Here is a 12,139-nt window from a genome sequence, read left to right as displayed (position 1 = left end):
TCCGTCTTGCTTCTCTAACTTTGCCCCCAGACTGCTCAACCTGAACCTGAGCTGATATACCCAACTCTGCCACCTCCAGCTACACCTCCTGCCCTGCTGTTAGTGTAACTGTCTCCAAACCACACATAACAGCAGCTAATCTTGTGCATATTTCCTTTCAGTCTTGCTGTTATTCCTCTGTCCCAAATCACCTCTGGCACTCGTCTCTACTGACTCGTCTCTGCCTACACTCTCTTCTTCACCTCTCTTGTGTACTGTCTGTTGCTTTGAATGGTAGAAACCAGGTATTTAAACTCATCTAATTTCACTACCTCTACCCTTTGTATGCTCATCTTTCTATCTGTCTCCCCCTCATTCATACACATGTATTCTGTCTTGTTCCTACTGACTTTCAATCCTCTTCTCTCCAGAGCAGCTCCTCAGGCTCTCTTCCACTTGCTCTCACTACAGATCATGATGTCATCTGCAAACATCATAATCCACTGAGACTCCTGCCTGACCTCATCTGTCAACCTGTCCATCAGCACTGCAAACAGTTAGGGGGTGGATCAATCCCTGATATAATCCGACCACACCTTGAAACCATCTGTCACTGTTACCCCGTCTTACTGTCCTAAAATATTTGTGTAATAATTATGTTTCAAATGTATCAATTCTGCAGATGAATTTGTGAAATTCTGCCGTACAAACTGACTTTGAAATGCAAGATTACTGTCAGACTTAAAATGGCCCAATATAAACTCTTTTTTTTCATTGGCTTCTATCCACAAATGTCTTCTTTGAGAATCCTCACACAAGTCCATCTAAAGCCTATACCATAACTTTCTGATGCAACCCCAACGGGATCTTTGTCTATTAAAAACGGAGTTTGGGGTATATATAACTGTTAATGTATAAGGCATTAGTGAAATGAGAAATATTTTACAATGTGCTCATTTTAATAATTCATAATTCATTTCAATAATTTGCAGGGCACAATGTCAGATATAGTGAACTGACAAACTTAATTTTCAACATCTTTTCAATACATTACTTTATATGTTCTTTTTTATTTAACGTATTCTAATCAGCATTACCTTCATTTGGTTTCAGGGGTCAATAAACCATTAGCTTAAAAGGATTTCTAACTATGATGTATCAAATTAAACGGCTTTCACTAGCTGAACGTTATTCTATTATCATTTTCATTTGAACAACAAAAAGCAGCATAAAGCGTGGTATTTTGTATCGGAATAGGCCAAAACCTTAGCCAGAGCCCCTGAGCAAGATGGCGGCTCCAGAAACGCGTCGCGCGGATATGACGCTTTTCTGTGCGGTGACGTAGTGCGCATAATACGTATTACGTAACGGACGTTCGGATCAAGAAGCGCACTTGGAACTTTTAAGAGGGTTGGTATGTTTTATGTGTTTCAATGTTAAAAACAGATAATTTTTTACAGTTATGTTGTTAAGTAGCATGTGCCGCTTCTTTTGGACAATGCACAGGCTCATGGTTCACAATGGACACATTGTTCTTTTTTAGTTCTGTCATCGCTGTAGCAACAAAGCTAACGTTGTTAGCTGCAAGGCTAACACATTCATTCATTCCTTATAACTGCCACACTGTTAGCATACCTACAGCTAACGGTGTTCGCTAATATTGTGATTTGACATTAACCCAATCCGCTAATATAGACCTGGGGCAGGTTGTTAACATTTTGTTTTCGACTTTAGTTCACACAGTTGTCACGACCCGGTTTAGGTGACAGTGGCCCAACATGTTTCGTCCCAAACCGACTCTGAAGGACCGACAGCACCTGTACAAGCTTATCATCAGCCAGCTGCTCTACGATGGATACACTAGCATCGCCAACAGTCTCATCAATGAGGTGAAGCCACAGAGCGTTGTGTCTCCCTCTGAGCAGCTCATGCAGCTGGCAAAGATAGGTAAGAGTTGAGACCATGTTCTGATCTTGAAAACAGCATCTTGGGGTGGAGGGTGGGGGATACCTAAAAGTATTTTGTGCAATTAAAAGAAACAGCCGACGTCATAGCTTTTGCTTAATTATAAGACGAGCTGTTTTTGAAGTGAAACAAATAATGCTAATTCTGACTTGCTTGAAGAATGCACTCTTCCACTTCAGTAAGACCTTTGGGATCATCTATCAGTCACACTCTTCTCTGCTCTGCATGCGTTGCTTGTTTGCACTGGTCTTATTTTGATTGATTTGATTGAAAGTGAGAGTCATTAGTGTGTGCCATACTGCAGCACCATTTACAGTTGCAGGACTTTTCCCTTTTGCATCCTCCGAAACACTCATGTGGCATAACCACAGTTTCCAGTTAAGTTAAAACTTTTGCAAAGATATGAAAAGAGGCTGACGTAGTAGACATAGCAGTGTGAAATGCCTCCAAACTGCTGACCCTTTGCTTTTAGCTTCCTCCTAATTTTTCTGCTAGGTTAGCTCCAGTCTGCCACCTCTGACTGACATATACACGAAACATGTGCTAAAAAGTCAGCTGTGTCGTAATGGATGCAGCTCACCCTGGACACTGTCTTTTCCCCTCTGCCCTTAGGACAAAGATTCAGGACTATGAAGCTCAGACCGAACACACTAAAACAGCTTGAAAAAGAAAAACATGACTGATTATAGAGTGACTGACTTTCTTTTAGGGCAGATTTTTCAAGTCTTCTACTGGTGCTACTTTTACTGGCTTTATTTATTCTGTCTATCTAGTTATCTAATCTCCTCTATCTGGGGTTATAATCTCAGATTCTCAGGCCTTTGTAGCAGTTGTTTCATCCACATCTTGGTTTTTGTACTGTATGTCTTCAGATCCTAACTACAACCTATAATCCATTACAGGGATGGAAAATGACGATACTGCTGTTCAGTATGCGATCGGTCGCTCCGATACTGTAGCCCCGGGTGTTGGCATCGATCTGGAATTTGACGCAGACGTCCAGACCATGTCTCCAGAGGCGTCAGAGTATGAGACCTGCTACGTCACATCTCACAAGGGCCCTTGCCGCGTTGCTACATACAGTCGAGATGGTCAGCTGATCGCTACAGGCTCTGCTGACGCCTCCATCAAGATCCTGGATACTGAGCGCATGCTGGCGAAGAGTGCCATGCCCATTGAGGTGAGGCAGCTCAGACAGCACAGGCATGCTGGATGTTTTTAAGCCAGTGCACTGACATTTTTTCATTTCTACATACATCAGGTGATGATGAATGAGACGGCGCAGCAAAACATGGAGAATCACCCTGTGATTCGGACGCTGTACGACCACGTCGATGAAGTCACCTGCCTTGCCTTCCATCCCACCGAACAGATTCTGGCATCTGGCTCCAGAGATTACACCCTCAAACTGTTTGACTACTCCAAGCCCTCTGCAAAAAGAGCCTTTAAATATATACAGGTCGGACATATTCAAATCCAAAGTGCCAAAGCTGATGTATATAAATGCAAATCTTTGTAATCCAGTTGTCGCCTTTCGATTTACCCACAGGAAGCAGAAATGCTGCGTTCAATCTCCTTCCACCCCTCTGGTGACTTCCTGCTAGTGGGGACGCAGCACCCCACCCTGCGCCTCTATGATGTCAACACTTTCCAGTGCTTCGTGTCTTGCAACCCACTGGACCAGCACACAGACACCATCAGCGGGGTCAGCTACAACCCCACAGCTAATAGCTATGTCACCTGCAGCAAGGACGGCAGCATCAAGCTGTGGGACGGTATCTCTAACCGCTGCGTGACGACCTTTGAGAAGGCACATGATGGAGCGGAGGTGTGCTCCGCCATCTTTTCCAAGAACTCCAAGTACATCCTGTCCAGTGGGAAAGACTCGGTGGTCAAACTTTGGGAGATCTCAACAGGCAGGACTCTGGTCAAGTACACAGGTAGGGAGGATTTGCTGTTATTCTAAACTATGGCAGTTGAAGCATTCACAGTCACAGGTTTGCTGATGCATAACTTACCTATAGTGAGCTACTTGCAACATTTAAAACCTATAAAAAATAAATATTATAACAAGTTTATGGCAAATTCATATTTAAAATTCTAACACTCAAGAATTACATTTATCTAGTGTGCATATTAGCTGTTCATGCTGAGACATATGACCAGAAATATAGTTTATATAAATGTATTGTTTCTGTCACGAGTGTATAGACTATGAAAAGAGAAAAAAATGCAAGAAATAAAGTAAAACAACACAAACTAACCAACTAAAAAAGTCAGCTCTCTGGCTGTTTTAACAAAAGTTTATTTGGCACGTGCCTGTTGTACATCTATACAACATTCAGCATGGATGTCATTTCTGTTTTTATTCCAGCACAGAAATAAAACTTTAAAAAAAGAACTGAAAGCATCCACACAGCACACACAGCTTCTGACTGAAGCCCAGCTGTTAACACTTTGCTATGTTACTCAGCATCTATATTTCTATATTTCACACACGATTGTGTATCATATTGGCACTATTGAACAGAATTTCACATGGATCATGTGTTTGCCGTCCCTGTGTTGTTTTTTTGTAATGATTTTTAATTCTTAGTTTCATAACTGTGCTGTGGATGGAAGCAGTGGCAAAGCTTACTGTTCTCCAGCTGCTGAACAGGTGGTTTGATTAAAAATTCTTATTAGGATTTAAATGACAGAGGTTGGATAGTACTTACAGTAAGGAGCTTAGCTGACGTCAACGTAATTAAAATGCGCTTTCTCCCACATTGTGTGTGTGTGTGTGTGTGTGTGTGTGTGTGTGTGTGTGTGTGTGTGTGTGTGTGTGTGTGAGAAAATCCAAGAGTGTTATGTTTTGCATTTGTCCCTTAAAATTCCTAAATGGATATATGCAGTGTTTCATCTTGATAAGTGCTAGCGTGCCATGCTTGAGTAAAAAGGGTTTTTACTCCTATTTATCAGCTTTTAGGCACTGTTCTGTAACGTCTCCATCAAGCATGATCATAATGCAGTGGTAATAAGGATCCTATTTGTCAGTCAGCACTAGAGGTCGCCTTAGTTTAAAAAAATCACTTATGATGCCATTTTATCCGCCTTTTAATTTTTTTATAATATTGAAACATTTAATAGTGTTTAATTAAACAAATCAGAAGGAAATAATACAGAAAAAAAGAGCCACGCTCAACACTGTAAAAACCAGAGGAATGAGCTGCAGTTACAGGAGAGACACTAAGATGATACAAACATGAGCTGAATGGACTTAAGCTGGGTGTCACTTTGTCACATGGATCCACAATGCTTTGTAAATTTCACGTGTTATTCTACAGTTTTATGACTTGTGTAATGCTGTGAAAGAGACAAAGCACTTATGGTAGCAGTATTGTAGCATGGGAACTATATAATGTTACAGTAGATCCACAGTCAGTGGAAGTGAGCAAGTGTGCATGGACTTTCAAATCAATAAAAATGGCAGTTTTTTAGAAGTGGCGTCTGAAACTCTTAAGCATAAACTCTGTTTATGCTTCCATATGTGCAACAGTTCATGCTGCAACACTGCTATCTGCACACACGACCCTTTATATTTCTACATCTCCTCACTCTACTGTCATTTCTCTCAACGCACTCTGCAGATACCATCTACACGACATTATAAATATCTAATCTATAGAGGTTTTGCAGGCATGTGACCCCTTATCACTTCCCAACCATTTTAGATGCGTAACATGTCAAGTGAGTAAAAAACCCACTAAACGTCATGGAGATGAGATAAACTATGACAGTTATAAGTAAACAAACAAATGCCACACACTTTATATCATTATGTTATCAACAGTTATACTGGACGAGATCCAACATGGGTGACAGAGTCACTGGACTCTGCCTCTGCAGTCACTGCCTGAACAACTGAACCACGGTCACTGCAAATTTACCTGATGTTTATCATATTAACATATTACCATCTAACATCTGTGACAGTGATACTGAGGCAAGTTGATTGAGGATATCTTCAATTTTCCATCAGTAAGCACTGCTGATTTTACCTTTGTTCACTGCTATTCATGGATGTTACTGAAACTATATATTTATTCTCAAAATGGTCATTTTGTAAAAATGTCAATTAAAACTTCAAGTATTTTTTAAACATTTTTAAGAGATTTTAAAAAAAAAAGTGCCTTCTTGTAAGTGCTACCAGTGTCGGCATTTCAACAGGAAGTGTGTCAGCGTCCTCGTGGCTTAGTGCTGCTCTCTCTGCTGTGTTATCCTGTTGCTGTGACAGTATAACACCGTCTGTGGTGGGCTGTAACATTCTCCCTCTGATAGAGTCACAGGCTGCATGCAGCTTTATTTGGACACTTTAAAATCATGGAACGTTACAAGCATTCTGCTCCTGATTATTTTCATCAGTCAGGAGAGAGACATTTATGATAAGTTTGTGTGGTTAAGTGCGTTTAGTTGAACGTGCTACAAGCACAGTAAAAAGTGCATGAAGTGCTCCTGGATGTGGTTTATGTTGGTCATGAAAACCATTTCTGTAGCATAGAAATGATCAGTGCTGTCATCAAGGAGTTTTTATCACGAGATAAGTTATGCTTTATTTACATTTTTAAAACCACCAGTATCTGTTTCAAGTAATATTTGGCCATTTCACATTGATCATTTAGAGAATAAATATATAGTTTCAGTAAAGCAGTGAAAAGGAGCTAACAGAGGCAAAAACAGCAGAGCTTACTGATGGAAAATCAAAAAAAATCCAAAATCCTCAGTAACTCACGAGAGAAATGACAAGTACAGTGAGGAGATGTAGAAATAAAAGTGTCATCTATGGATGGTGGTGTAGCAGCATGAGCTGTTCAAGATTGTTTAGTTGACACGTGCATAGTTATACAAGTACAACACACAGTGAAATGTGAAGTGTGTGTGTTATTTATTTTTTCTCTCCTAATCTGCCGTTGTTAATGATTTGAAAGTCCATGCCACACTTGCTCCCTTACAGCCTGTTTAGGTTTGATGCTCTTTGGCTTGTGAAGACTACACTGCCCCCTAGCAGAGCAATGCTGAGTTAATGTTTCTAACTGCAGTGAAGAACTTGTTGTCAGCTGATTGGATTACATTTTACTTTATTGCAATAACCAGGTCATCGTGCCTTCACTGGTTTATTTTCTGTGATGCTACATATTACCTGCTGTTGGGACATCAGTGTGATCGAGGTCCACGCTGTGTTTTAAATATACAGTAGCTTTCAGCTGGCAGTGCTGGATCTCAGTAAAAAAAGATTTCATTCCCTACAATCTTCATCACACTGAGTCAGATTATGAGTAATCGTGACTGTTCCGTCTTCAACTGCTGTTCTGATAAAAGTTGCAAAAACTCCTGCCAAATCAAGAGCCTGATGACGCTATGCTGGAGGGTCTGCAGACGTGTTGCATTGCCACTTCCTTCCTCCTTTGTAAGAATGATCATAGTTTCAGATTTTTTTGTGAATGTTTATCTGATAAGAAAACCCTTGTGGCGTGCTTTGAGAATTCGGGGGTGGTGGGTGCAGACACAGTGATGTAGTAATGCGTTGTGCTCAAAGACTGGGGGGATTTTTTCAAAATTGTTAATGTGGTTTTGATTCTTTTCTTAAGGAACCTGTGGGCTTCAATGCCCTGCTTATTTAACAGTAATTAATAACTATAGATAAATGTGTGGCCTATGCACAGGCTACACATTTAAAAAAAGGGTTACCCAGGAAACCAGAGCTTAATTGTATAATTTAGTCTACTAAGTACTAATTGGAAGGTTTCTGTTCGATCCTTGGACAAGATAATAACCCCAAGTAGTTTTCCGATGCATCCAGTGCTGGATTTAGGTGCAGAAAAACATGCCTGTGTGAATAGTTGTGAATGAGGTGAGTTCAGTTAGACTAGACAAATGCTGTATAAGAAGAAGCAGTCCTAACTACACAGCTGCTCATTCACATGCTGGTAGTTATAGTTTTGCTGTCATATAGCAAGTATATTATCTACAATGCTGCCTGCTAACATTCAGCACTTATGCATTTGATATTAGCAGGGAATCAACAACACTGCCGTGATTGCTCTCTGTGAATGTCCTAAGTCTACAAAAAGGAGAAAATTGGGTAACCTGTATCTCAGTATGAGAGAAAAGTACTGTTATTCTTTGTGAGATTACTCTGCAGGCAAAGTTTGGACAAGTCATCACTGCTGGAGATCTTAGTGTTATAGAGATCACATTGATTTCTACTGCTAACGCTCTAGGTTGGAGATGTGTCTGCATCTGTAATGAGATCTGCAACACACATCATCCCTGCAACTTCTAATCTGACCCATAAACACGCTGTCATTTAGCCTGTGGAGAAGATTTCTCCATCTTTGTGATGTTCTTACGGGTACAGGGACAAACCAATAGCATTCATGCATGCACAAGATTGCAGTGTGGTTCATTTTTAGAGTTATGCAATCACCATTCTTATGGTGGCAAATTAACATACATCAGGCAGCTGTAGGCACACAATCAAATGCTGTACTACACGAATAGTTCCTAAAGTCACCAAGTCATCTCCACGTCCACTTCCATCAGTCACTGGAGACAAGAAGAAGAAAAGTTCCCGGCTGCTCAAAGACAAATAGCAGCTAAGTGAAAGTAAACTTTATTGCCATGTACACAGTGTACACACAGTGCAAATAACAAAACATGCTCAGATGCCAAGATTTACAAATATGAATGCAAAATAAATATGTAATCCATAAACCAACTGGAAAATATAAAATATGCAACATATAAATTACATTAGAAAAAGTGCAATAAAGAAGTGCATTAGTGAGTGTTTCTATCAGTCGGTTATTGGAGGGGTGTGGCAGTAAGGAGGATTCTGGTAGGCAGCCTGGTGTTGAGAAGCCTTTCGGCCTTGGGATAAAAGCTGTTGCATAGCCGCTTGTTAACTTTAGCCTTCTCAGGAAGTGTAGTTTCTGCAACAATTTTCTTTGTTGAGGAGATGGTGTTGTTTGTGTGAGACGTCTTCAGTTATATGGACACAGACGAACTTGATCCTCCAACAATCTCAGTTTATGATGAGTGGGTCAGGTCTTCCTGAAATCCAACATTAGCTCTTTAGTTGTGTTATGTCTGTGAAGGTTCTCAGTCACCTTGGCTCAGGCGATTAGAGGATCATCAGGGGGTCCTTTTGTCCCTCTGTGGGGGGTCACTCCCACTAGGTTTATATCTGGGACTCTCCACCATTTGACCTTAGAACTGAAGAAGCTTCTCGGATGAGAGGTGAAACATCTTCAAGTAACTTAAAGAAGTCCAGACGCCTTTCTTTGCAAGCTCCTTTGACCTTTAGTTGTGTTGACGTTGAGAGATTGTTGTCTGTGCACCAGTTTGACAGCTACTGGCTCATCGGCATCTGCGGAATCATCGTTGTTGCTTATCAGTGCTAACGCAGTCGTGTTAGCAACAAACATGATAATGTGGTTGGTGTTATGTGTTGCTGTGCAGTTGTGAGTCAGCTGAGTGAAGAGCAGAGGAATGGGTACACAGCTCAGTGTGATGATGTTAGAGGTGTTGCAACTCATCTGTACTGCCTTTTTTGTGAATGGCAGTCAATGTGACAGAATCATGGCATTCTGTGTGTTGATCACATAAATAACATGTGTACTTTACAAGCCACAGCTGATATTTTGGTGTATCCGTGCAAGCTTAATTCAGTCAGGGCCACCGTAGTCAGAGGTGATTATTAGAGAGCCGTAAAACCCACTATTCTATGTCCACAGTGGGAAAGCAAAACAGTGAAGTAGTGAGCACAGAACAGAGCAGGCATCATGAAAGGAGGAGCTACGTTTGAGGTGGGTTGCAAAGTGGCTTACGGTTATAGTCTGCGCTTTTGGTTATTATTATGCAAACTGTGTTGTCATCATAGTTTACACAACTTGAGGCAAGCTTGACTTGCTGCTCTCTTCTCCTGTGAAAGATTTAAAAAGCTTGCTGAAAAGTTTTCTCTAACTATTGCAGCTCTATTGCTCCACTTCTGCAGTGAGTCATCGTAGAAACACCTGTAGGATCCAACCTGTTCAGTCTCAACAGTTTAGCGGTTCGCAACCAACCAAAATGATAACAAAGCACACCATCCGCCAGCACTCACAGTATCACTTTTGACACTCGCCACATGCATGAGGGCAGTAGCAGTGAGCATAGACTGGCTGGAATCCAGCTCAACTGGCATAAGCTATACAATTTATCAATTACACGTGTTTTATGGTCGCATGTCTCTGAGAGCTGCCTACTCTCAGGAAGGGATGTGCTGTGCATCTAAGAAGATACATACTACAGTGTGTTACACAGATACCACACATGCACAGAGATGCTCATTATTAAAGGCCCAAAGGAAAACCTGTTTGGAATCAGTGTCTGTGATTTTAGGCTGTAATAATATTGTCTATCCTCAGTTCACTTTGTTTCACCATGACATCATTTCACCAATGAGACAGTTTTTTGTTATGTGAAAGTACTGAATTGAAACAGATTCACATCCATCTCTGTTCTAAGGGACAGAAGCTAAAGTGAGCCCAAATATCTTGTTTCTCTGTGAGCGCTTCCTCATCGGTGGTCAGGCTCTGGCTGGCATCTCTCCAACGCTTGACTTATTTTCTGTGTTTGAGTTGGACTGACTATACTTGGATGTTTGTAGAGTAACTCGCTAACACACAATCTGGCCTTCACTGTTATAATTTGAGCACTTTAGTTTTTGGGTATCGGTTGTTAGTACACATGATAGCTGATAAGCATGGGAAGTAAGGACAGCATTTATCAGCTGATATTTACTTGAAAGTACAGTGAAAATGATTACAGCATTTTTTTTTTATGCTCAGTTACTTAGACTGACCTGTCGGGCTCATCTGTTGCAGGCGCAGGGCTGAGCGGCCGTCAGATGCACCGTACGCAGGGCGTGTTCAACCACACGGAGGACTACGTGCTGCTGCCTGACGAGCGCACCATCAGCCTCTGCTGCTGGGACTCCCGCACAGCCGAGAGGAAAAACCTGCTGTCTCTGGGTCACAATAACATTGTCCGCTGCATCGTCCACTCACCAACCAACCCGGGCTTCATGACCTGCAGTGATGACTTCAGGGCCCGTTTCTGGTACCGCCGCACAACCACAGACTGAGCCACAGGAGGATGTCTGACTCTTGTGAAGCCTTCCCTGACCTCAGCAAACACTCAGTCTTCTTCAATCATTTTCAGTTCAATGGAAAGAGGACAGTGGAATCAGAGAGACAGTACTTAGGAGGAAAAATCAGTCATGTGGTTTTCTTTTTTATGACCTATTAAAGAGTGTAGAAACTTCAGTGGTAACACTCTCCTCACATTTCTTAGATATCATTCTGCAGGTTTGATTAGTTTTCCACTTTTATATTTTGTGTATGTCCTTATGTTGTAATTCTGATTTTTAATAAACAACCCAAAGGAAAAATGTCTGTCCTATGAATTTGATGGCGTAAAGTCCCCCTCAGAGCTTATAACACAGTCTCAGTGATATCCTGTCGATATTTTAAGAACACAGTTGTTGCTGCAAAAAGTGAGCAGCAACCTGTCAGGAGCACCAAATGGACACAACACGCAAACAGCCAGAGCCATTTCGCACTTTCTGTCACAGTTAAGCTTAAGAGATCCCTCTACACTTTCTTGGTCTTATCTTCAAAAACAGGAAAGAGGGAAAAAAGAAGCAAACTTCTCAAAGCTCGTGGTTTCCCTTCTCTGGTGTGGCCTTTCACCTCTGCCTGGAAGGTCAGGCTGCCCCATCGCCCCTCTGCATTCCCCGACCCCGCCGTATGTCATTCAGACAACAATAAGGAAAGTCCCAAGAATTTGTGCTTTCAACAGCCACTACCCCCGTTTTCTTGGCTAACCCAACCAAACCAATCAGTCACAAATATAGAGAAATGATCCATATTTAAACATAAAGAGGAAACGCAATAAAAGGCAATGAGAAAAATTCCCTCAGTTAGTTGGAAGGGCAGACTAGTGGTGAGCAGGGTACTTCTGCTTTACAAGAAAAATTGAGGGTAAAAGAAGTGCAGAGTGCCATGAAGATGGGTTAAAACAAAGAAAAGCAGTGGGTGGGGCACAAGTTTGTGTGAGTGTGTGCAGGAGTGTCTCTCTGACCAATGGGGCTGCGGGAAAGCAGCTGAGTTTC

General features: G+C 41.5%; 1 protein-coding gene across 3 annotated transcripts; it reads left to right on the top strand.

Annotated features, from left to right (window-relative positions):
• Positions 1 to 1,045: 1,045 nt before the first annotated feature.
• cstf1 (cleavage stimulation factor, 3' pre-RNA, subunit 1) lies at positions 1,046 to 11,416 on the top strand. Of its 3 annotated transcripts, none has more exons than XM_026169079.2 (6): positions 1,046 to 1,389; positions 1,742 to 1,926; positions 2,847 to 3,124; positions 3,206 to 3,403; positions 3,494 to 3,884; positions 10,851 to 11,416. In XM_026169079.2, the coding sequence occupies exons 2-6, from the start codon at positions 1,758 to 1,760 to the stop codon at positions 11,108 to 11,110; spliced, it is 1,296 nt and encodes a 431-aa protein (XP_026024864.1). In that variant the 5' UTR covers positions 1,046 to 1,389; positions 1,742 to 1,757; the 3' UTR covers positions 11,111 to 11,416. The 3 variants fall into 3 exon arrangements, with proteins under 3 accessions (XP_026024864.1, XP_026024861.1, XP_026024862.1); XM_026169076.2 differs by having other exon boundaries at positions 1,714 to 1,926; XM_026169077.2 differs by having other exon boundaries at positions 1,046 to 1,393; positions 1,714 to 1,926.
• The last annotated feature ends 723 nt before the right edge of the window (positions 11,417 to 12,139 follow it).

Source organism: Astatotilapia calliptera, chromosome 5, assembly GCF_964374335.1.
Source record: "Astatotilapia calliptera chromosome 5, fAstCal68.1, whole genome shotgun sequence".
NCBI lineage: Eukaryota > Metazoa > Chordata > Actinopteri > Cichliformes > Cichlidae > Astatotilapia > Astatotilapia calliptera.
This window is presented reverse-complemented; position numbering and strand designations above follow the sequence as displayed.